Raw genomic sequence first — 23,353 nt, 5'->3', positions numbered from 1 at the left:
ATTATTAATCATATTGGCAAGGGCTCCCGAGGTCTCAGGTGTCGAGGCCACTTGTCAACTTCTGAAGGTATGACCCGATATGGAAAGGGATTACGGCGATACTGTTTTGGAACGGGGGAGACAACGTTCAACAGCAAGGTTCATGGGGGTGTTCAAAAACAAGTGTCCTGTACCCGTTGTTGCCCCATAATTTAGTGCTGGGCCAGAGGTACCAGGTACATGGCGACAACACAAGTCCAGGACCGCCCTTGTTACCCTGCATAGCCCAGTCATAAAGCTCCACTCTCAGCCTTAATGAACAAACTGTCCTCAAGCTCATCCCTCCGCCCCCCTCCTCCGTCGATAAATAAAACATCTCCCCATTCCAATTCTTTCTCTCTTCAACCTCTCGGACGTAATATTGGTAAGCCCCACCGTCTATTTAGGTTCCTAATTTCTCGTTTCAGCTTCTAAGTCTCTTGTCTAGCATTGATCGAGCATTTGGGCTCTTGTTTTTTTGTTCGATTTACATACACGATGCGGTCTTTCGCCCCCCTGGTCCTGAGCCTCCTCGGAGCTACTGCGGCTGTCCACGCCGCTGATGCTGAGGCCGAGGCTACTGATGCCAATGCCAATGTCGTCACGCTGACAACAGACACCTTTGATGAGTTCGTCAAGGAGCACCCGTTGGTGCTTGCCGAGTTCTACGCGCCCTGGTGCGGTCACTGCAAGTCTCTTGCCCCCAAATACGAGGAGGCTGCAACTGAGCTCAAGTCCAAGGACATCCCTCTTGTCAAGGTGGACTGCACTGCAGAGGAGGAGCTGTGCCGGACCTACGAGGTTGATGGCTACCCTACACTCAAGGTGTTCCGTGGTGCCGATTCCCACAAGCCTTACGCAGGTGCCCGCAAGACTGACGCGTAAGTTGCGATAAATCTATGACACCGCACGCGATGCTGACCACATACTCCCGCGATAGTATTGTTTCCTACATGACAAAACAGTCGATGCCTGCTGTCTCCAACGTGAACGAAGACAACCTGGAGGAATTCAAGGAGCTTGATAAGATCACCATTATCGGATACGTGGCCTCCGACGACAAGACTTCCAACAAGAGCTTCACTGCCTTCGCCGAGTCCCAACGCGACAACTACCTCTTCGCCGCCTCGAACGACGCCGCCCTCGCCAAGGCCGAGGGAGTCAAGCAGCCCTCTATCGTCCTCTACAAGGACTTCGACGAAAAGAAGGCGGTGTACGAAGGCAAGCTCGAAGATGAGGCCATTCTGGAATGGGTCAAGACCGCCAGCACTCCTCTGGTTGGTGAGCTCGGTCCTGAGACTTACTCAAAGTACATGGCGGTAAGTACACACTTCACTGTTTAGCTACTATTATAGATCAGACTGACCATTGCGTCTCATCAGGCCGGTGTTCCCCTAGCTTATATTTTCGCCGAGACTGCCGAGGAGCGTGAGAAGTTTGCTGAGGAGTTCCGTCCCGTCGCCGAGAAGCACCGCGGAGCTATCAATATTGTCACCCTCGATGCCAAGCTGTTTGGTGCCCATGCCGGCAACCTCAACCTTGAGCCTGAGAACTTCCCTGCCTTCGCCATCCAGGAAACCGCCAAGAATGCCAAGTACCCCTACGACCAGACCAAGAAACTCGAGGTCAAGGAGGTTGCCAAGTTCATCAAGAATGTCCTTGACGGCAAGGTTGAGCCTAGCATCAAGTCTGAGCCCATCCCCGAGACCCAGGAGGGCTCTGTCACCGTCGTCGTTGGCCGCAACTACCAGGAAGTCGTCATCGACAACGAGAAGGATGTCTTGGTCGAGTTTTACGCTCCTTGGTGCGGACACTGCAAGGCGTAAGTTATATTCATCCCTTTAGTTTGACATGTCTAACACCCGCTTTCCAGTCTTGCTCCTAAGTACGACGAGCTCGCTGCTTTGTACGCCGATGTCCCCGAGCTGAACGAGAAGGTCATCATCGCCAAGATTGATGCCACTGCCAACGATGTGCCTGACTCCATCACTGGCTTCCCTACCATCAAGCTCTTCCCCGCTGGTGCCAAGGATTCTCCCATCGAGTACGCTGGCTCCCGTACTGTTGAGGACCTTGTCTCCTTCATCAAGGAGAATGGCAAGTACCAGGTTGACGGTCTTGCTGACGGTGCTAAGAAGCCCGAGGAGCATGGCGATGTCACCTCATCTGCCGCCAAGGCTGCTGAAACTGCTTCCGAAGAGGGCCACGACGAGCTCTAAACGTAAAGCTTGAAATTGTATCTCATCTATTGTATTCTCTATCCGAATTTGATATCTGTTCGAAGGCTGTGTGCGATTGTAGCTTCTAGTATTGAGATGCGTTGTAAATGAGCCTGTAAATGAGCCGAGGCTTATGATGATCGCAGTCGATCAGCTCTTGGCACTTGAGCCTAAGGCGCGTCGCGCGGAACGCGTCGATTCCTTATCGCTCCCGCCTCACGTCTTGGCTTCTGGGGAACCTTCATCTTCAGCCTCTCAGCCTATCATACATTCTACCATCCTCTCACGTTTGCCTTCAATCTCAATCTCAACCCCACTTCGTCATGGCTAGCCCTGGGCTCAAACGAAAATCAGAACATGTCTCGGCTCCAGACTCGAAGAAGCCCAAAGGCGGCAGCATCACTGCTTTCTTCGGAGCGCCAAAACCCAAACTTCCAGGCAACCAATCGATCAATGGGTCACCGGCTGTGATCCAGCGACCAACCACTTTCAACAAGGACAAATGGGTAGCATCATTGACAGCTGACCAAAAGGAGTTACTACAATTGGAGATCAATACCCTGGATGAAAGTTGGCTGGCTCATCTGAAGGATGAGATAGTGACCACTGATTTCCTTAACTTGAAGCGATTCCTCAAGAAAGAAAAGGATACCAATGTCAAGGTCTTCCCGCCAGAAGAGGACATCTACTCCTGGTAATTGTACTTGTGATGGCAAGTGATTACCACGTGCTGACCAGACTGCAGGTCCCGACATACACCTTTGCACAATGTCAAGGTGGTCATTGTTGGCCAAGATCCATATCACAATCATAATCAAGCCCATGGCTTGTGCTTCTCCGTCCGCGCTCCTGTCCGCGCCCCACCATCGCTTGTCAATATCTACAAGGGCATCAAAGTCGACTACCCTGACTTCGAGGCGCCACCTGACAAAGGTGGACTTCTCATACCTTGGGCCGAGCGTGGCGTTTTAATGCTCAACACGTGCCTTACTGTTCGCGCCCATCAGGCCAACAGTCATTCTAATAAGGGATGGGAGAAGTTCACACAAAAAGTTATTGATCTTGTTGCTCGGGTTCGAACCAATGGGGTGGTTTTCCTTGCTTGGGGCAGACCCGCTGGAATGCGAGTCGCCAAGATCAACAAAGAGAAGCACTGCATCTTGCAATCTGTGCATCCTAGCCCGCTAAGTGCGCATCATGGCTTTGTGAGTAGCTCCGTTCTCAAGACTTGAGATTTGTCAGCTAATGAAATTCATTAGTTCCAAAACGGACATTTTAAGAAGTGCAATGATTGGCTTGCATCGCGGTATGGTGAAGACGAAACCATTGACTGGAGCTTAGTACCAACCCCAAAGGTCGCCCCAGCCCCGACCTGTATTTCAGACAAGGAGAACTCAGCTACATCAGTCAACAAGACCGTGGTTGGGCCTCAGCCTGCCAAAGTTGAAGTCAAGGCTCAACCGGCTCAAGTTGATGAATTTGACGATGACGATGCTATTGAGGCTATGGTAGCAGCTGAAGCAGAGTGACCTTCTTCAGATCCGGTTTAATTGATATGTGTGTCATTTTCTGTTGGATCCTTTACACATAGGTCTCGCGGGTGTTTAAAGAGGAGTTTTGGAGTTGGAAGGTTACACCCTGGGCTACAGTCTTAGGCTCTGTACTGATTCTTTGGATCATAAATGAATTGCAATCTTCTATTTCTCTTTGTGAATTAAATCAGAAACTATGAGAATACACGGTATACTCAGCAGATGCCAGCGAAGTAGAAAATGCTTGGCAACTTCTTATCGATAAACTTATCGCAACCTCCGCACTCAACTTCTTTCTCCCTCTCCAACCGTGTGAACCAGACCTCATGGAACTTACCTGGCTCCCGGATATTCCCCAGTCGCGAAGTCGTACTCGAGCTTTGCGTGCCTGTCCCCAATGCCAGCGATCAAAGGTGCGTCCAGAACTATGCACAGCAAGTCTTGAAGCCAACAAACCAGAAACGATGCCGACACCTCAACCCGGAGGGAGAGCCCTTCAATCGTAATATTTCAAATCGCCGGAATATATCTAAGCCCAATGAAATCACCGCCCGACCGACTCGCCGAGATGGTTCGAATCGCTACCGACCTTATTCGACTGCAACCATAGATCGACCACGGGCAGCGTCAGATGGCCCAAACTTGTCGGATCCCGCTACCGAACGATTTGTGGGGGATCTCAATCCGGAATCTGTCATTCGTGAGAGGCTGCATGAAAGTGGAACTCCTCTGCGGGACCGTATCGGGCTCTGGATCAGCTCGCCCGCTGCACAGAAGTCCAAAGTCCAGAGATTGAAAGGGACAACTCCTGGTGAAGACTCTACCTCTATCTCATCGGCAACAGCGAAAGTTAGTGAGGCTGCAGCAGCATCGCTCCACGAACTATTTGCTGCGGGGCTACAAGCATGTGAACCTTTGCCCTCGGAAACCAAAGAACCGTTGACTGCTATCTATTTTTCCAAGGTCAATCATATTGTACCGATATTAGATCATGAATCATTTCTACGGTCACAGTCCGATGGCTCGACTTCTGTGTTTCTTGAGAAAGCTATCTGTCTCACTGCAGCCAAGACACATGGAGCGAGTTCTTATTTGCGTCTTGTGCTAAAAGGCCCGGTGCTTTCATCACGTCAGTTCTGCTCCGAGCTATATAGGGAACTTGTGGTGGCCATGGACGCAGGACTTGAGCCAGATCGATTGACCCGGATTAGGGTGCTCGCGTTGATGTCCTTTCACTGTGAAGGATATGAAGGCGCCGAGGCAGCATCTCTACATCTCTGTCAAGCCATTCACCAAGCCCAGACTGTAGGGCTGCATCTTGGCCGGCCAAATCAGACATCTACCGATCCCCTGACCAAGCTTTTCTGGTGCCTTTGGACGCTGGATAAGATGCATGCAAGTATCGGTGGCCGACCAGTCCTCCTAGCAGACCGCGACATTGGCGTGGTGAAGCCTGATGTCAAAGCTCAGAGATCTCGAGGAGCTTTTGAGGTCTGGTTTGCGGTATCAGATCTCCTGGCAACTGTGATATCATACTACCGACCCTCTGCAGATCCTTCCAGCGGGTGGGAAGAAGGATTTCCCGCTTTTGAAGACATCGTTGGGGAGGATGCTAAGGAGGACCTAGACTACGCTACACTAGGTAAGTTCCCAATGGCATCCATGCCATCAAGGTCCACAGTTAATCCCAGACAGGCTTCTTGGAGCTCTATTATCACTCCGTCGCTATACTTTCATGTCGACACAAAGTAGCCGAAAACATTGACGGCACCAGACTTTCAACGGTCCGACAAGGCCTATCAGCCGTGCGCATCCACTCCATCGTCGCATCAGAGTGCGCAGATGATCTCCCACCTCTCCCAATCGTGCCATATTCCATCACCCTCTCAATGGGTGTCTCCTACCGTCAACTTCGCTCAAGTCGACTAATTACACACCTCGATCGCGCCAAAGCCAGTCTAGAAGCATGTTGCTCTTTGCTGGAGAATCTCAGTCCATACTGGTATTCCGCAGAAGCAATGGGCCGGCTGGGACATAAAGCCCTACATCAAATCGAGGGCCATCCGCAACCTTCTACTCGGGATACCATGCACCAACGGCAACTAGAGTCTGCGCGTAAACCAATCACTGATGTCACAACAGTGGAACAGGGATTAGAACCAATGAAGTTTATGCCCGGCAGTGTTGAGCATAACCAAGCTCGGGCACACCAGCCCACATACGATCTCCCGGTCGATCCTCCAGTCCCAGAAACATCCATCGACACACTCCAGCCCCGACTGAGCGAACTAGATGCATCGTCCATGCAAGACGGGTTCGCCGATATCGATATGCTATTTGGAGAATTTTTAGATCTTTCGTTGCCCACCAATTTCTGGGATCCTATCTTTATGGAGGAGCAAGGACAAATGGAGGATTCGCAATCATAATCATCATCATTATAAATATGTACTGTATATAAAAAAGGGAAAAGAAACTGTACATGATGCAGCATATATTTTAGTACGAGGCGGTTCCTTCGCCAGTGCCTCGTAGGCAAAAAGCAAGTTCCAACAAGCAACAAACCCAGTCATATAATTGAGCCATTTTAATCCGAAACTCTTGCAGTCTCGGCCTTGGACATGGGTTTGTCGGCCAGATGGGCGAAATCAACCGCTTTAGGCTCGGTATCAAAGCCCGGGATGGCGACATTGTCAACGCTGAAACCGAATGTCTTTTCTTCCGGTTCGTTGTTTTGCGAATCATCAGTTGCAAAGAATTCGGTATTGCTTGCCTCGTCGAAGTTGATCAATGCATCAAAGTCATTCTGCGTGACCTCGGCGTCATTTGCCAGATCCATCAATTCAGTTAGACTCATTTCAGACGGCATAGTGAAAGGATCTTTAGCGTTGATATTCGGATTGAGATTATTCGTGCTTCCATTCTCGCTTTCGTCCGAGTGCGGTGGTGTAGAAGCGAACAGGTCGCCCGTAGACCGTCCGCCCGCGGAAGGTCCGGTATGGTTGGGGTAAGTGAGGTCGGGTATCTTTTGGGCGAGCGAGTCTGGAGGTGGGGTGAGGGTGTTGAGGCGGGAGGGCGTTGAAGTGAATGGATCCGCGGTGGTGGCATGGGTTGACTTGCGGGGGCGGGCGGAGCGGGAGGACTGGACGTCCTGTGGGGAGACGGTGAGCTGGATGCCTGCTTTGCGGATTGCTGCTTCGAGGAAGGAGGTGGCGAAGTCAGCGGAGGCGTAGATCTCACGCAGGCGCTGGAGGATGCGCATGCACTGATAGAAGCGTTGGAGGCTAGTCATGCGGATGCTTGGGTCACTGGACTTGATGTCCAGAAGGTGGATGATGACTGCGGGGAGGAGGACGGTAACTCCGGTTGTAGGATAGTAGCGGGTCAGGTCCAGGCAGTGCAGATCCTGGGCGATGGCGGTGATCTCAACAGCAGCAGAGCGGACCTTATTGCGGGACATGTCTTGGAGTTCGGCATCTGTGGACGGGTAAGGGATGGCTGGGAGAACTTGTGGACGATGCAGAGCGCTCGATGTGGTGAGATAAACCATCTTGAGTAGGGCACGGTGTGAGTGTAGTACTTCGTCAGCCTCGGGCAGTTTTGAGCTGTTGGATGCAGTATACTGAGTTTCGATGGGGAGATTGGCCAGCCAGTCCTCCAGTTCCTGGTCACAGCGACGGACCTCAAAGGTCTCTGCGGTGGACTTCTTTGGAACGAGCATCATGGTCGTCTCCATGGTACCGCCGAACTTATGGCTCAAGACCGAGTACTGAGCAGACAGCACATGGCTGACGCAGAGACACAACTTGGCCTTTTCAATAAACATCAATGCAAGCTCGCGCTGATGGGCGACATTCTGGAGAATCTCCGAGTTGCCAACCATAGCCACGATTTCAGGGGAGAATGGATGAAATTCAAAGTCGTCGAGGGTGAGCATGGGCACATCACAGTCGTCGTCCTTGACACGCATCGGGCGGCGCATACCCAACGCAATCAATCGATCACGAGTATAGGTACTCCACCAGATGCGTTTCCACATCCGCTGGCGACGCACATCCATCCGCGAGTTGCCGGGGTCCCGGTGCAGGCCGATAGTATGGGCCAAAGATAGACTGACACCCATCCAATGCCAGGTGTCCTTCTGGTCATCAGGGGTCTCATACCAATAAGTCATCAGCAACAGCGATTGGACCAATGAGATACGGTCCACCTCGTAGTCGAAGTCATACAGTAGCCGGGCACGCTGGAAGAAAACCTTCCGGGCAGCCTTGCGGGTCTGATAGCCCGCAGCATGTAGGTGCTTCATATCAATGAAAGCCACGCCGGCGAACATGACTGCCTGGAAAAGTAGCAAACTGATACGGTGGATGCCGTCATTTTGGACGATGGTCTGTAGGAACTCTTCCAAATCGAGTAAAGGCATATACGTATGCACATAGTGAATATAGCTCTTGATCAGTTCATTGCGGAGGGTGGCGTCAGGAATAGTGAGGGCGCCTTTAATAGCCAGGTAGTCGATATCATCTTTCAGAAGTCGTCCCGGGAGTCCTCGGATGTAGTCTGGGAGGAAGCCGGCTCGGGCGTTGCCAAAGCTGGGATCTAAGAGTTGTTGTATTTGAGAAGTGACGTTGGCTAGCGGCATAGACGCGGGAACTGCAGGATTGTTGGCCATGTGGCGTTGATTCCGGCCATCGGAACCGATACGCTGGGCCTGGGTTTGATCTGTGTAATCAATTAGCCGGGGGGATTTGCCGAAGTCGAATTGGCAATACGAACAGAGCAGATGCGGCATATGCTGGCCTTGGTCCAGGTCTACTGAGGCCTGTGATGGTGAGGTAGGGACCATGTCGGCAAACCCTGCTAGATCACTCAGGCGGCCATGGAAAGGATTTTCCTCCGACACCTCGCCTGGCGATTCCGAATGGTGGTTATCTGCTTCCACGCGAGATTTTCTAGACGCCGAGTCAGTCTTTTGCATTGGAAATATCTCCCTCTTCACATACCTTCTCCGTTTGCTCTCCGTCACCACACACTCGACCTGATCTAGGCGGCAATTGGTGCACGGAGAGCCATTCTCTACCACGTCACAACGCACCTTGCGGGCACGGCAACAGCAACAGGCCTTGGAGGCCCGTCTCTTCACGGGACGATTATTCCCAGCAAGGCCAGAGGCCTTGCGTTTCCCAGATTCGGTATCGGTCATTGTCGCAATTGTAGTATGATATATTGAGGACACATTCGAATTACTTGGGGATATACAAGCACGTGAGAAATGGAAGATTCAAGAATATCGAAAGAAAAGGACAAAAAAAGCCAAAAAGAAAAAGGGAAAGAAAGGAAACAGGGAAGAGTGGAGAGTGGAGAGGAAGAGTGATAGAATTCTATCCCAAGCTCAAGCGCGCAGGGTGGGGGAACTGAACTTAAGTAATAAAACAGTCACGATGCCCCCAGGTCCGAGACCAGCCAAGGTTTGGGATCACGGGGAAATAAATTACGAGCCCCACTTGTTTGAACTGCGTCACCGTACTCTGGCTTGGCCCGAACGGGTTTAGTCCCATGCCCGTATACCGTCCCTCGGCCCGGTCATCTTGCAGTGCTTCTCTGCGGGCATTCTAGTGTGGGTTTAGTCTCTTTAGGATTTTCTATTATGTGAGAGAGTTTATTTCTGCCTGATGACACGTGTGTTCCCATGTGAAAAATGAGAGCTACAGTATTCTCCCAAGTCGCCTATATCAATAGGCACTCGGCGGGACCCTGAACGGTTCAGTCGGCTATAAGCCATGCTAAAGTCTAAACACGAACTCTGTAGAAACACACACACACACACATTTATTCCATTCTTATTTTCAGGTTTCCTTGGAAAATAATGGACAATAATCTCAGAGTGGACCTTGGAAATCCGAAATACGCCGAATGAGAAAAAAGCGTGACGATCCTAGGAACTGAGCGGGTCGAGGAATCAGGGGACTCGCAAACCTGGATTCTGCAGTGGATTGTCACGGAGAAGAATTTCAGTTAGGCGGTTTAGGCGATATCTACACATCCACTCAGATGGAGAGATATTCTCTATCGCTCTGGAGCCATGAAGATCATTCAATATTGATTTGAGGGATATACCCGTATCAGACCCATTCATTAATAATACCAAGTCGAGGCCTTCAGCTCGAGGCCAGTATCCAGTCAGAAGCCGTGTAAATGTCCAACGGGATCGCCTCCACAGCCCCGGAATTCCGGCGTTCCTCTCCCCTGAGTTATATCCCGCACTTTACGGCCTGCCGATTCACGTGGGTAACTTCCAAGGTTCCGATACTCGGATGATTCCTCATTACACTGGAAGTCACATGCAATCTATGGATAAGTTGCATATCTAGCATATTCAGATTCATAGTTACCGTACAGTGTATCTGTACAGGCCTCAAATTCCCATCTGGGTGGGACCGTGAAGTCATAGTCGGAAAATGGAGAATTTTCTACACTGGAGCACCACGAGGTGGGACTCCAATCATGACCGTGGCAAAGGTAAGGGTGTATTGTATTTTCAACCCATCCCCCGGCCTCTTCCGCCCCAGAAATCTCAACGAATCACCAGAGTCTGGGGTAGACGGCATTCTGGCTTTGAAACCTTGCCTTGCCGACCTTTCTTCCGAGTCGGATTTGCCTTCGGAAATCCGGATGACGCTTTAGGCATATTGACACTGGACACACTGACAGATACTACTGTAGAGCCACTGAGAAAACTAAGAAACCGGATGATGCGTACTGGGTACAAATAAACACTGTCATGTCTATCTCCACCGTCAAAGTGTCTAACTTGTTGTAAATCCCCCCCCCACTCCACTTGCGTTAGTGTTGGTATTTGTCTTAGTCTGAGGATTAGACAGCGGGGATATAAATGACTCAAAAAGCCACACCATCGAGGCTGGGCTAGGCTGTGTCACGTCTTTCTTTCCCCGGCATCATTCACCCCACGTTTTCTAAGTTCGGGGGGAATGCCGAGACCTGGGGGGGAAACAAAGGAGAACGGAGAATGGAGGAAGTATCCCCACTGCCTGTCAGGTTATCAGGATAAATGGCAATGGCGGTCGAACCTCGAAAGAGGTCATGGCGTGGAGGGGCAGAGGGGCAGAGGGGCCAACAGATGTTTTCAGGCGAATAAATGCGTTGAACTTGCAGACGTTTCAACTACAATTTTTAGTTGGCGCGTGACTCGGAGCATCAAGCCCAATCGGGCAGTCTTGGCGTGGAAGTCGGCACCGGAGCATTTCCGGTTTTCGGTTGCTTTTACTCCGGGGACATTTTGATAACTTCAAGGTCTTGTCTAGCTTATAAGTTAACTGAGATGGACAGTAGACCTTGGAAATAAGACTTGGAATCTTGAAAATCGTGAAATCATTCATATCACTGTACAATAATCCATTTCATAATAACCAGCATTGACCGAATAATAGACATAAACGTAAACTCATAACCAATTTCCAGAACCATCAATTTGCACGAGGGGAATCAAGACCAAGATGAATACAAGACACAGAAAACAACTCCAACCTGAATAACTTTTAAACAAGTCTATGCACCACCACGACCCATCCGTTCAATGGACCCCATGATTCCACGCCCGGGAGTTGGCATCGCGATGCCAGACTTGCCACCACTATTGCCGCGAGAATGTCCACCGGGGGCACCAAATCTTGAAATTCTTTTTTCCGCCGTTGCAGGGGGACGGATGCCACCAGACACAGAGCGACTAACACTGCGGTTGAACTCATCCGGGGTGACTTCGCGAGATGCTTGACGCTGGTCTTCCAATGAATCGTGGTGCACTGAAGAAACCACGGAAGTCTCGCGGCTTCGAGGATGAGACGGGGCCGGAGCCTGTTGCATAGCCAACCACTCGTCAACCGCAGCAACGAGCTCACCCTTTTCGGCGCGTTCAGTCTGCAGGTCTGAGCGCATACGCTCAGTATCATCCCTGAGAGCAGCCATCTCCTGCTGCAGACCCTTTATCTGAGCTTCCATGACACGCTTCTCGGCCTCGTGCTCCTCGTTCTCGTGGGCGATTTGACTAGTGCTGGCTGCTGACATGGACTCAGACTGTGCATTGTCTAGCTCAACCCGGAGATGCTCGTTTTCCTCGCGGGAAACTGTGAGTTTCTTCTCTACTTCACGCAGGCGTTTCTCCCAGCGTGACTCGTAGCTCTTTTTTAGGGCTGTGACTTTGGTCTCATGCTTGCCCTTGTACAGAGTGTGTAGCTCTCGGGCAACCTTTTCAACTGCGTCTTGGACTTCCCGAGCCGTATCTTCAGCTGAGTTCGAGGATTGTTCAGAACCATTAGGCTTCGCAGAAGTAGATAGAGAAGAAGCGCGCACAGCAGACAGTTGGCTTTCAAGCTCAACAATCTTGCGCTCCAATCTCTCCTTGCTCTTTTCAGCCGATTCGGCCTTCTTGGTCAACCGTTCCCGCTCCCGCTCGCCCTCCATCAACTCAGTTTGGACCGATCGTAGCACACTTTCCATCTCCTTGGCTTGATGACCCCACCCAGCTTGTTCCATCTCGAGCGCTTCCTTGTTTGCGACTTCATTGCGAATCTCTTCCAAAGCCTCGCCAACACGGCGCTCCGCATCGGTCACTGCTGTCTTTAGGCTAGCGACTTCGGCCTCTTTGCCACTAAGAGTGGCTTTGAGCGAGGAGATCTCAGACATGAAACCAGATTTTAGTGACTCCAGTTCGCGGGGAGTGACCGTGGGAATAGACCGAGGAGTAGGCGCAGGCGGGATGTCAAAGTCCAACAAGGACGACATCTTCCCAGGAGATCGAATGGAGTGTCGGGCAGAACGCAAAGGTGAACGCCGTGAGGGGGAGAAACGTGAGCTTTGCATCGATTGATGAGGATGGAAGTTCATCTGATCGGTCAAATCAAGCAAATTGGCCGAGTCAACGGGTTTTGGCATGTCTTGAGAATCTTTCCGTCTGGGTGTGGGTGACCCTGTGGGCGAATTTTCTTCGAGGTAGGCGCTAGCTCTGTATGCTCGACGTGCTGTGCTCGGGGTGGTCGGATCATTTCGTCGGGATTCATCCCTGCCATGAGCTGGACTAAGTGCAACGCTTCCTCGTGTTGACTTCATTGGTGACCCGGCGCGGAGCTTTGCGAAGGTTGTCATGTCTGGCACGGCGGAAAAGGCGCTCAAGCAGGTGTCATCCATCGAGTCATCCACCATAGAGTGCTCATTTGTGTCTTGACCGACGTTCTCCTTGTCACCATCTTCGTGGAGGACTGTACTCATGCCTTCATTCTGTTTGTCTTCCATCATACTGTTTCCAATGGCTGATCTATCATGAATGGCACTACCAGTGGACAACATGCTGTCATTGTGCATAACGCTAGATTCCTCTTCGGCATCGATGTGTATCTCCGGTGCTTCCGATACACCTGCCCGGCTGGTCATACCCTTCTTACAGCGCTCGTTCATCTGCAAATTGTCTTCATGGTCTTGCGGTGTCTGGTCGTAAGATCTTTTGCGAGGTGTTGCTGTACTCGAGCTGACGAGGGATGCACGAGAAAGTTGACGTGGCTTATGAACATCGAGAGTGTTCTCCTTCGAGGCACTTCTGGATTGTGAGCGAGGGGCGACAGGGGAAGAATGTTTCGAGACCACGGGCGAGTCGCGGGGCACTTGTAACTTTGGAGACTCGGTGAACTCCCGGGCTAGCTTCAGGTGGAGCGGTGAACTTGGCTCCACTGCAGGTAAATGATCCTCGTGGACACTTTGTGGCTCTTCCATGGTCTCATGTACTTCCGACGAACCAATCTTCTCCCCTTTTTCGTGGGTGCTGAGTGAAGACTCCAGTTCTACGGCAGATGAAGAATGCTTGGGAACCACCGGAGAGTTGTGTCGTGTTTCATGTGGACTATGAGACTCAACAAGTTCCATCTCTTCGATGAGGAGCGGTGAACTTGGTACAACAGCCGGTGAGGAATTCAGATGTACAGCAGGCGCTTCCGGCTCCATCTCATCGTCCTCAAAAACAGGCGTCTCTTCTCTTGCCACGGGACGTAGAGGAGAGCTTTCAATGTGGTCAATTGGCTGGGTCAACCGCGGCTGTTCAAGTGTGGGCGATGAGTTCTGCATCTCGCGCAGACGGTCAAAATCAACTGTCTCGTCCCGCGCATTAGGGCGGAATGGGGAGCTCTCTGGGTCTTCCAGAGCCAGCCGCCTCCCTATTCCGGGCGACATAGGCTCCACCTCTCGCATCTTTTCATAATTCATAGTTTCTTCCCGGGCATTCGGCCGGAATGGAGAGCTTTCGGGGCTCTCTTCTCCCAGTGGCTCCATGCGCGGCCGTGACAGAGGCGACTCTTGCTGTGTTTGGTGCAGCCTTTGGAAAGCGACTGTCTCATCTCTAGCATCAGGACGGAATGGGGAACTTTCGGGGTCCCCTAGGGCTAGCCGTTTGTCCAACCCAGGTGACATTGGGTGTGCCTCACGTAGATCCTGGAAATCTACTGTGTAGTCCGTTGCTGTAGGTCTAAATGGAGAGCTTGCAGGGCTCTGCTCTTCTAACGGAGCGAGTTGTGGGCGCGCAAGCCGGGGCGCCTGCCGCATTTCGCGCACCTTCTGAAAGTCTACTGTTTCTTCGCGCGCATCAGGCTGGAATGGTGAGCTTGCTCCATTCTGAAAGTACTCAGTATCGTTGTAATCGTCATTCTCGTGTTCGTTTGCCATTTCAGGCTCGTTGGGGTAGTAGTTCTCGTTTTCGTCGTAAGGGTTCAGACTCGGCTCGGTGTAGTGTGACCATTCCCTCTTTAGGGGACTCGATGGAATCGCAGACTCGGCCGGAGCATCGGCAGTCTTGTGGAGGAAGGGCGACGAGTCTGCTGGAGACTGTGCGCGCGCGTTCTGGTAGGAGGATGAGAGGGGCGCAAGAGGATTCGACATCGTAGGAACAATGTCAACGGGACAAGTCAAAAATGTAGTTAGAAGTATTCTCTGGCCACTGTGTTAGCACAGCTCCCAGTCTTGAGTTGAAGAGTCAAGGTTGAGCGGCAAGTTTTGTGTATATTGGAGTTGCCGTGTTGACGTTGCTGCGTAAACAAAGCTAGTCCCAATATGGAAGTGCCCAACTACGGTGCCTTACCTTAGCCCTAATACCCTGTCATTGTAATTTGCTCTTTGGTAGCAAGGAGTTCTAATTCATTGTGACTTTAGTTGACTAGTCTTGTTTTTTGGGAAGCATCATTATCACTTTGACTACCAGATCTCCAACCTACAGCACTCTACGAGTAATCTTCAAAGATATATAACTTATAGGTTAGGTCCCGCATAACGTTTTGACCAACACACCAACAAGTAATACAAAATCAAATCCAGAGGTTAAGTTATAAATTTCAAGTTAACAATCATAACATAGTAAAGGGTAATTTATTTGAGAAAAATTCATTCTAAACCGCAAAATCTAAACTCCGCATAGTGCAATCGCTCAGTACGCCATTTGTTTCTTATTGATAAACATACCTCCACCTTGTAACTTTCTACAAGTCTCCCCATATTTTGAAAAGTGACATCTCAATTGGCTCTCTCGTAGTCGGACACAATTTCCGAACATCCTCCATCACCTCCAACAATGTCGTCGTTCACAATGATATGAACAATCTCGTCATGTGGATGTTCTGGAACTTGATCATAACCAAAAGGTGTAGCATGGTGCACGGTTGCCCAGACATGCCTGTTGCGTTGAATGAACCATAATTGCAAGGCACCAAGCAAAGCAATCAGACTGCTACCCCACCAGGCGATGGCCGTACAGCCTATCTCAACGCCAGCGCTATAAAGAAAACCAGCGATTGGAGGAGCCAGAGTCCGAGATGCAGCACCAGCGGAAGCTGTCAGGCCATTGATTTTACCCATGACAGAGTCTGAGGGACTGGATTGCTTGATAAGGATCAAGAGAACGGGATAGGCGATGATTGAAAGAACATTTCGAACAATCAAGCACACATAGATCCCAATATAGACTGATCGACCGGGCAAGAAAGCAAGGAACGGAACCATGAAGTATGAAATTGGATGGAGTACCGTGACAACGATGAATAGTCGCCAAAGGCCGAAGTAATGTGCCAGCAGAGGGAATACGACACTCTGGATGACGAGAGCGATAATACCATCAGTGGACATGATAAAACCCACTGTCCGGGTTGAGAGACCCAATCCTCCTGAGATATCCAAGAGTCCACAAGACAAAGTAGAGAGACCTCGTGTGTTCTTATCCTGTAAGAAAATAGGGAGGAGGTGATCGTATGTCATGGAGTGATAGGTGAAGATAGCTAACGCCACGACAAGCATTGTGACTTTCCACGTGAAGGCTTTAGGCTTAGGTAGCCCTTTCCAAGTAGGTGATGAACCATCAACTTGCACATTCCAGCTCTCTTCATGTAGATGAACTTGATTGAATGTCCCATACGACTCCGCTCGAAGATCTACCCCAGCATTGGCAGTAGCACCAGATGTGGCGAGAAGAGGCTGTTCAACAGCGTGGTGCCCGAAAGACACGTGTGCGTCACTGCCGTGTTGCATATCCGGATGAGTCTCCTGCAAGAATAGCCAGGTGCATACAATGCTAAGGAGAAGTAGAAAAGAGCAAACGAGATTAGGCAAGAGAAACGGGAATTTCCCGAAAAGACCGTTGGCGGGGAATAAGGAAGGATATCCCTCAGAAGGCTTTGCAAGCAACCCACCAATAGCTGAAGTAGGTTAGTAGATGTTTTCAAATGGCATTATAAAAGGTTATACATACCCGGTCCGATGATCGTTCCGATTGACCAGACAAAAGGCATAATAGCATATGCTCGAGCTATATGATGCAAAATCAACACCTGTTCCATGTATATATCACCTGGAGAGGGCACATAGCTTACGCTCATATTCAGGCCGTTTAACCAGCTCACCGACCATCGTCTGGATGACTCCGATGTTCCCATTCAGGGCACCACCAAGGGCTCGACCGGCAAGTGCAACCCAGAAGGTAGGAGCCAGTCCGACTAGAATCAAAGAAGCAATTGTGCCAAAGCAGCCAGAAAGGAGAACAGGTTTTCGGCCAAGTCGATCCGAGAGTGCACCCCAGAACATACCAGTGAGAGCCTCGGCCAGCGAGAAGGCCGATATCAAAATGCCAGCATAGAAGGATGCATTTTCACCATCCCCAACGTGGAAGTCCTTGACCATCACCCAAGAATATGGAAAAATTGAGGTCAAGGCGATGGGTTCGGCAACACGACATATTGCTGGGGTCGTGTTAGTTACGGGATCTGTATAAGGAAGGGATCAGACGTACCAAGTAGGAAGAGTTGGGCGGTAGGAAAGCTATCGTCGGGCGATCTAGGAGATCTTGCCTGCTGTGTCAATGCCATAGTCCTCCAGAAGTAGATAAGGTCTTACGGCTATCCACCCCCGCAGTGTCACTTTTAAGGGTCCTCCCAGGCACTGCGACGTTGGACCCGAGCGTTAAAGTAGGTTGAAAAAGGTCGAAACAGGCCGAAGCAGGACTGGCCTTTCCGATCTTGAGACTCCTCAGATCTTCCCAGTTGAGATATGATGGAAATTCGATTCGAAAAGAGGGGGAAAGAAAGGAAGAGTCTTTTTCCCAGGTTGATTTTTTCTTTCCACGCAAAGCCAAGCACGGGACCTGAACCCTAACCAGGGATACTCAATCTCCATCTTAGTGCATCTTTCTATTCCAAGGTAGTGCCAGACAAGTTGGCTATGACGTTCTATTGAGAAATCCCTATTGTTATCGTTTCATGACACCTTCATACATTCATTTGCTCCTTTGGGGGCTGTTCATTTGATTTGATTTGTACCGGGTCAGGTACGGTGCCATTGAAAAGTCTTCGAGGTGGCGAGCCGAGTAATTCGGAGGTCATATCCAGCCTATCATGGACAGCTCGTGTTCAAGTGATCAATCGATAATACATAACACGTATTTCCCCAGATGCTGTCTTCTCCACTGAGGCGTCGAGCCTACTTTCTTAAACTGTGATCGACCAATTAGAGACCCGCAAAGTATAAACCAAACTGCTCGTCCCCCGGGCAGATCAGCGTGTAGACAGAAAATGATCAGTTAACTCATGTAAGCTTGTATTGACCTCAAAGTTAAAAGCAAAGGATTTCTAGAGAGAAAATAAGAAACAATGCGGTGGAAGAAACTCGCCATGACAAGATATGAGAAAACAACACAAGAAAATAAAAATGAAAGCCTTCATCAGTTACAATCAATCCCCTGCGCCGGCTAATCCATACGTGCCATGCGGCCCGGATTGTATTTAGATACCAAAGAAAAAGACAAAAGTGAAAAAAAACTACAGAAAATAAAACAAAACAAACATGGGGGGTTCAGGTAGCTTCAGGATGCGTTGAAGGACTGGTGATCTCAACAGAGCGAGTCTCAAGCTCCTTGGAATGCATATCGGTGTGATCATCCTCAGTCTCTGTACGCGAGTCAACAGCAGGTGCTGTTTCAAGGTTTGCCTCCGGTGGGGGCTGATGAACTGAGGGAGCTGCACTCGAAGAGGATCCTTCTGCCTGTGGCTTGTTCGAGGTATCCTCCACATGGTCTGCAGATTCATCCACCTTTTCTTCATTTCCAATGACGGCAGCTAGGCTGCGGAAATTGAGCATTGGTTCGAGGGATGTGTTGCTATCAGCAGCGGGATGGCTACCAGTACGCTCTTCTGGCGTGTTATCGATGAGGGACGAAAAGGACGAGGAGGCACTAGAGACATGTCGTAGGTGGGAAGGTCGCGATGGCTCAGAGAGAGTCGTATCGGGCGGAGCAAGGCTACTCGAAGGCAAAGGGGTTGAGTCTTGTGTACTCAGCGATGCTCGGTCGACTCCCTTGCCCTTGTTCGCGGCAGCTGCTTCTTCACCAATGATATCCTCGCCTATGACAGACGATGAACTACTGGTCACCCTTCCTGAGGCAGACTCGCCTGGGACGTCCAAAGCAGAGGCGCTAGGATTATTGCTGTACAAGCCGGTCTTGCGAGCCACCTTATCAGCTTTCTTAGCTTCTTTCTCTTTCTCCTTCTCCCTCTTCTTCGCTTCCTTTCTCGCCTCTTTCTCCTCCCGCTTGAGTCGCTCATCCTCGCTAGCCAAGCTCAATCGAATGGCCTCCATCATCATCATTTCTTCAAGATCATCAATTCGATTCCGCCTTGAGCTGGACCGCGGGGCCGTCAAATTACCAGACCCCTCCTCAGCGGAAGCAGAATCAGTGTCCTGTGCCGGTGCTGGTGCACGAGGCGTTGTTCGATCTGTACGCTCTGTCAAGAAAGCCAGGGCATTGAGGGCGGGTGATCCGGACCTGCCGGTATAACCTTCTCCATTAGTAGCCCTTCGAAGACCTCGTCGTCCAATGCCAAAGCCACGCGAGTCACTCGCAGATGCACTGGGATTGATCAAGTAAGCAGCTGTGTGGAGAGCAGTTGCCGCGGCTGATCTTCGTGCCGCATGAGCTCTGGCGTTGGCAAGTTTCGTGGCCCAGTCAGGGCGAACCCTGTCTGTTGTAACCACTCCAGGGTCAGTGGTGGATAATGAGGTGGCTCGACGGCGACCGGGAATGGCTGCAGGTGCAGATGACAGAGATGATGTGGAAGATACGGGAGATGTGAAGTTCGGCGAGCGTGCGCTGGGGTCCGCGGCGTAAATGAGACCCCGACGGAAAGAGGGCGGTGCGTATGTGACACCGAACTCTGGCTGGACACAGAAGGGACACGAAGAGGGCCCCGAAACCAGCTGTGACTCCTCCGGCTGTTCTCCTTCAGCGGGAGCAGGGGCATTCGGATCAGGCTCTCCGTGCTCTGGAGGATGCGGGTCCGGACGCTTAATCTGCACAAAGCACTCCGAGCAAATAGGCTGATCGCAGCATCGCGTACGGTTCAGATATGGCGGGTAGTAGAGGAAACAGATGGGACATTCGCTTGCGTCTTTGTACAAGTTCACTTCAATCGGTTGTCCATTAACAAAAGGATCCTTGGGAAGCTGTAACTCTCGAGGTGTGAGATCTGTTTGAGAGTTGTGTTTGGAGGATGTAGTCAGCGCGGCCAGAGTCTTCGCTCTTGTTCGGAAGAGAGGAGAGGTGGATGTCCCTGATGCGATCGGGGACGCGGTGGGTAATGACTGAGCGGGGTTGGAAGATTGCGAATGATCTGAATTGTAGGATTGTGATCTTGATGTGATCGGCACCATGAGGTGCTGGATAGTCGTTGCATCGGCAGGCGTCTTGTCCGCAGCCTTGGGTAGGGTGTACTCTAGCTCGTGCGGGATTTCATCGGGTGGAGGGATAGGTATGCCTCGGGCAGCTGCCATAATTTGATGTTCTGCCCACGACTCCGAGAAGTCGTTGAGGCCCCTCCAGAAGGGAGCTAATCGGCGTTCGATCTAGTCGCTGTCAGTCATGGCCCGAACGCATCGCGGAGGTCATCGGAAGCCTACCATCAGTTGGCGCACCACTGCCTTGTTGAAGTCTTCTGTTCCAACGTACACGCCCTGTGTCACTAGATAGCCTCCATCGACATGCTCCTCTTTCATGCTTCGCTCGCGTTCCTTCAGACGAGCCACTCGTTCCTTCTCCAGGCGACGGGCCTCACGCTCTTGTTTTGTTTCCCGCCGATGCTCCAATGTAGCCACATCTCGATCATGACTGCTCCCGATCCCTAGAATCGAGAGGTCCGGCCGGCTTCCTCTTGCCGAACGAGACCCTTGATATGGGCGACTGGAGGCTTCGGAAGTGCCGGGGGACCATTGATGACTTCGGCGACGGGACGGGGTCGAGGAGCGCGACTCCTTCGTCTGGGAGTTACCCATCTTGGGCCTTGTTAAGGGGATAGGTAGGGCGTCTGGTGGCGAGACTTGGTGCTCGACACGGGCGATCAGTCCGAATGAATTACGGGGAGAAGGGCCCCCAAGGGGGGGGTATAAGAGGGGCAGACCGAATTAACAAAAGACAATGCAAGGGGAAGAAGAGATGGAACGAGCTAAAGTGTGGAGGAGAGGAGTAACTTTCGGAGCGGGGGTTGTGATCTGTCCGGAGTAACTGGGGAAGATCGGTGAACAAGAATGGTCCCGTGAAGCCGAGGAGACCATATCAGTTGGGTATAAGTTTCATTGCAAGTTATCAGAGTTAATAAATTTGAACAGAAACCGACACCGGAAGTGGCGGAAGGAATTTCTTATTATTTATAGATGAGTCGAGGCTACAGGGCTTTAGAGACTGGAGTCTGGACTCTGCATAACATAAGAGTAGTCAGGTGTTAAGATGAATACGTAGGGTGTAGGGTAAAGTGGGTATATGATATAACTTAAGTTACACGCTCTCAGCATTGGTATGTTTAAGCACAGGGTATAGATGCCCAAATGCCTGAAAGCTAACCCGTGTGCTCCGTCATTAACAGGTCATGCGCATCGGATTACATCAGGGCTGTTTTCAAGGAAAGTTGAAGGTTGCCTGCAGATGCAGATCCCATGTATTTGATACATGACTGACACCCACACCGGCCGGTGGGATCCAAGTACCCTCTACTTGCCGATACCCGGTCTCCAAGGCGGGCTCTAAGGCTCCAAGGCTCTAAGGCTGCAAGGCCAATTCAGGCCACAACAGATCGTCAACGTCGACCACTCAATGTCCACTTTGAGAAGGCGGTGGCATAAACTCGGTCTGTACATTATTTTTCCTGCAAAAAAAAAGTTGGAGATTGTCGAAAGCTAAGCAGAACTTCTAATGATACAGACCATGCATCTGTGACTTTTTCAACCTTTCCTATCTTACTCATTGGAAGTATCTTCAGCGCGGCAATGACTGAAACGACTAGACTGCATATCACACCCTTCACCCCAGACATTCTTCCTTCCGTGCTACCAGCATCCATTCGTAGCTTGGCCACAGAAATCTCCTTCCACGAAATCGCTACCTTTCCTGAAAAAAACTACGGATACGTCACTTTACCGACTATGGAGGCCGACAAGATCAAGAAGAAGTTGAATGGCTCAATTCTCAAGGGCAAGAAGTTCAAAGTGGAGCCTGCTCGCCCTCAAAAGAGACACCGGGACGAGGAAGAGGTGGTTCCTGAAACATCCAGCACCAAGAAGAAGTCGAAGAAGTCGAAGAAGCAAGAGCCAGAGGATGGATTGGTAGAGGGCTTCGAGCTTCCCGCAGACCGAAAAGTGAAGAGAGGCTGGACCGAATCCAGCGATGCCAAGCAGGAGCGACGCAAGAAAGAGAAGAGAGACAAGAAGGACAAGGAGGAGAAATTGCAACCCAAGTCCAAGTACACCGACAAGTCCGAATGTCTGTTCCGAGCAAATGTTCCCCCCAACCGAGTCTCCGATGCAGCTGCCGACGACAAGAAATCCAAGAAGAAGAAGTCTTCCAAAGAGACTGTCGTTCATGAGTTTGCGAAGACAGTGACTCAACCAAGCTTCTTGCGCACTGTGGAGGAGACTGGACCGCTCACAGCTACCTTTGAAGAAGGCAAAGGCTGGGTGAACGCCGATGGTACTCTGAGAGAATCCGCCAATGAAAAGATCAAGAAGGACAACTACCGACCAGGGCAAGTTCCAGGGACCAAGGAGAAGCGCCGCGCTGTCAAAGAATCCGCCAAGACCGACAAGAAAAAGCGTTCGCGGAAAGAAAAGACCCCGGAAGATTCATCAGAGTCTGAAGATTATACTTCATCAAGTGGATCATCTTCGGACGACAGCAGTGACTCGGAGAGTGATGATGAATCCAGCGTTGAGATTCTAGATGAGGCTTCCAAGGAAGAGGATACTACGCCGCAAGCCACCACGGAAGAGAAGGAAGATTCCCCAGAAGCCGCTGACTCTGATGTTGAGATGCCCGAAAAATCGGACTCGGATGATGTAGCCAGCGAGGCCGTGAAAGAACTGGAACAGGATTCAGCACCCAAGGAAGTCCATCCACTGGAGGCTCTTTTCAAGCGTGCCCCCACAACAGCAGCTGAGGCGCAATCAGCCCCAGAGACCGATGCTGGCTTTAGTTTCTTTGGCAACGACGTTGAGTCAGAAAATGAATCTCAATCTGCTGAGCCACAGACACCGTTCACACCTTTCACAAAGTATGATCTGCAAGACCGGGGCCAGCGCAGCGCAGCCCCTACCCCTGATACTACAGCTGCCACCAAGCACATGAAATGGGATGAAGAGAACGATTCAGATGATTCATCTATTGATAGCCCCGTCAAGCCTCGCACAGAAGCTGGCGCAGACAAAGATGAAACCGAATTCACCAAGTGGTTCTGGGAGAACCGTGGTGACAACAACCGCGCCTGGAAGAAGAGGAGACGTGATGCTGCCAAGGAACAGAGACAGAGAGATAACCGCAAGAAGGGAATCAAGGGCAAGTCATGAAGTTGATACCAACATGAGACCTGACTGGAGTGTTGATCTGATGTTTACATGTAACGAGATGTTATCCTTAACTCAGCCTATTGACACATATAAGTAATTTGGAACAAAAGCATCGGGCCTAGTAATTTCTAATCATCTCGACCAAGCATCATAACTTTATAACCCTAA

General features: G+C 50.8%; 8 protein-coding genes across 8 annotated transcripts; 4 read left to right on the top strand and 4 right to left on the bottom strand.

Moving 5' to 3' along the window:
- Positions 1-516: 516 nt before the first annotated feature.
- On the top strand, positions 517-2,237 carry pdiA (protein disulfide isomerase PDI1; the record flags this gene model as incomplete). Its single annotated transcript, XM_057128906.1, has 4 exons — positions 517-899; positions 959-1,337; positions 1,401-1,840; positions 1,892-2,237. 4 exons carry the CDS (start codon positions 517-519, stop codon positions 2,235-2,237), a joined length of 1,548 nt encoding a protein of 515 aa, XP_056983462.1.
- A 323-nt stretch (positions 2,238-2,560) lies between these two features.
- On the top strand, positions 2,561-3,766 carry N7511_006528 (uracil-DNA glycosylase; the record flags this gene model as incomplete). The annotated part of the gene is made up of 3 exons (XM_057128905.1): positions 2,561-2,931; positions 2,983-3,442; positions 3,497-3,766. 3 exons carry the CDS (start codon positions 2,561-2,563, stop codon positions 3,764-3,766), a joined length of 1,101 nt encoding a protein of 366 aa, XP_056983461.1.
- Positions 3,767-4,009: 243 nt separating this feature from the next.
- On the top strand, positions 4,010-6,198 carry N7511_006527 (transcription factor domain-containing protein; the record flags this gene model as incomplete). The annotated part of the gene is made up of 2 exons (XM_057128904.1): positions 4,010-5,411; positions 5,465-6,198. 2 exons carry the CDS (start codon positions 4,010-4,012, stop codon positions 6,196-6,198), a joined length of 2,136 nt encoding a protein of 711 aa, XP_056983460.1.
- A 158-nt stretch (positions 6,199-6,356) lies between these two features.
- On the bottom strand, positions 6,357-8,972 carry farB1 (putative C6 transcription factor (Ctf1B); the record flags this gene model as incomplete). Its single annotated transcript, XM_057128903.1, has 3 exons — positions 6,357-8,491; positions 8,546-8,721; positions 8,773-8,972. The coding sequence occupies 3 exons, from the start codon at positions 8,970-8,972 to the stop codon at positions 6,357-6,359; spliced, it is 2,511 nt and encodes an 836-aa protein (XP_056983459.1).
- A 2,363-nt stretch (positions 8,973-11,335) lies between these two features.
- N7511_006525 (uncharacterized protein) lies at positions 11,336-14,704 on the bottom strand (the record flags this gene model as incomplete). The annotated part of the gene is made up of 1 exon (XM_057128902.1): positions 11,336-14,704. The coding sequence occupies one exon, from the start codon at positions 14,702-14,704 to the stop codon at positions 11,336-11,338; it is 3,369 nt and encodes a 1,122-aa protein (XP_056983458.1).
- A 627-nt stretch (positions 14,705-15,331) lies between these two features.
- On the bottom strand, positions 15,332-17,172 carry N7511_006524 (MFS transporter; the record flags this gene model as incomplete). Its single annotated transcript, XM_057128901.1, has 4 exons — positions 15,332-16,506; positions 16,560-16,616; positions 16,681-17,046; positions 17,097-17,172. 4 exons carry the CDS (start codon positions 17,170-17,172, stop codon positions 15,332-15,334), a joined length of 1,674 nt encoding a protein of 557 aa, XP_056983457.1.
- Positions 17,173-18,154: 982 nt separating this feature from the next.
- Positions 18,155-20,626, bottom strand: sip5 (Sip5p; the record flags this gene model as incomplete). The annotated part of the gene is made up of 2 exons (XM_057128900.1): positions 18,155-20,200; positions 20,255-20,626. The coding sequence occupies 2 exons, from the start codon at positions 20,624-20,626 to the stop codon at positions 18,155-18,157; spliced, it is 2,418 nt and encodes an 805-aa protein (XP_056983456.1).
- A 987-nt stretch (positions 20,627-21,613) lies between these two features.
- Positions 21,614-23,185, top strand: N7511_006522 (uncharacterized protein; the record flags this gene model as incomplete). The annotated part of the gene is made up of 1 exon (XM_057128899.1): positions 21,614-23,185. The coding sequence occupies one exon, from the start codon at positions 21,614-21,616 to the stop codon at positions 23,183-23,185; it is 1,572 nt and encodes a 523-aa protein (XP_056983455.1).
- Positions 23,186-23,353: the final 168 nt, after the last annotated feature.

Source organism: Penicillium nucicola, assembly GCF_028828085.1.
Source record: "Penicillium nucicola strain IBT 29836 chromosome Unknown utg000006l, whole genome shotgun sequence".
NCBI lineage: Eukaryota > Fungi > Ascomycota > Eurotiomycetes > Eurotiales > Aspergillaceae > Penicillium > Penicillium nucicola.
The sequence above is the reverse complement of the archived record's forward strand: the minus strand, read 5'-3'. Positions and strand labels throughout refer to the sequence as shown.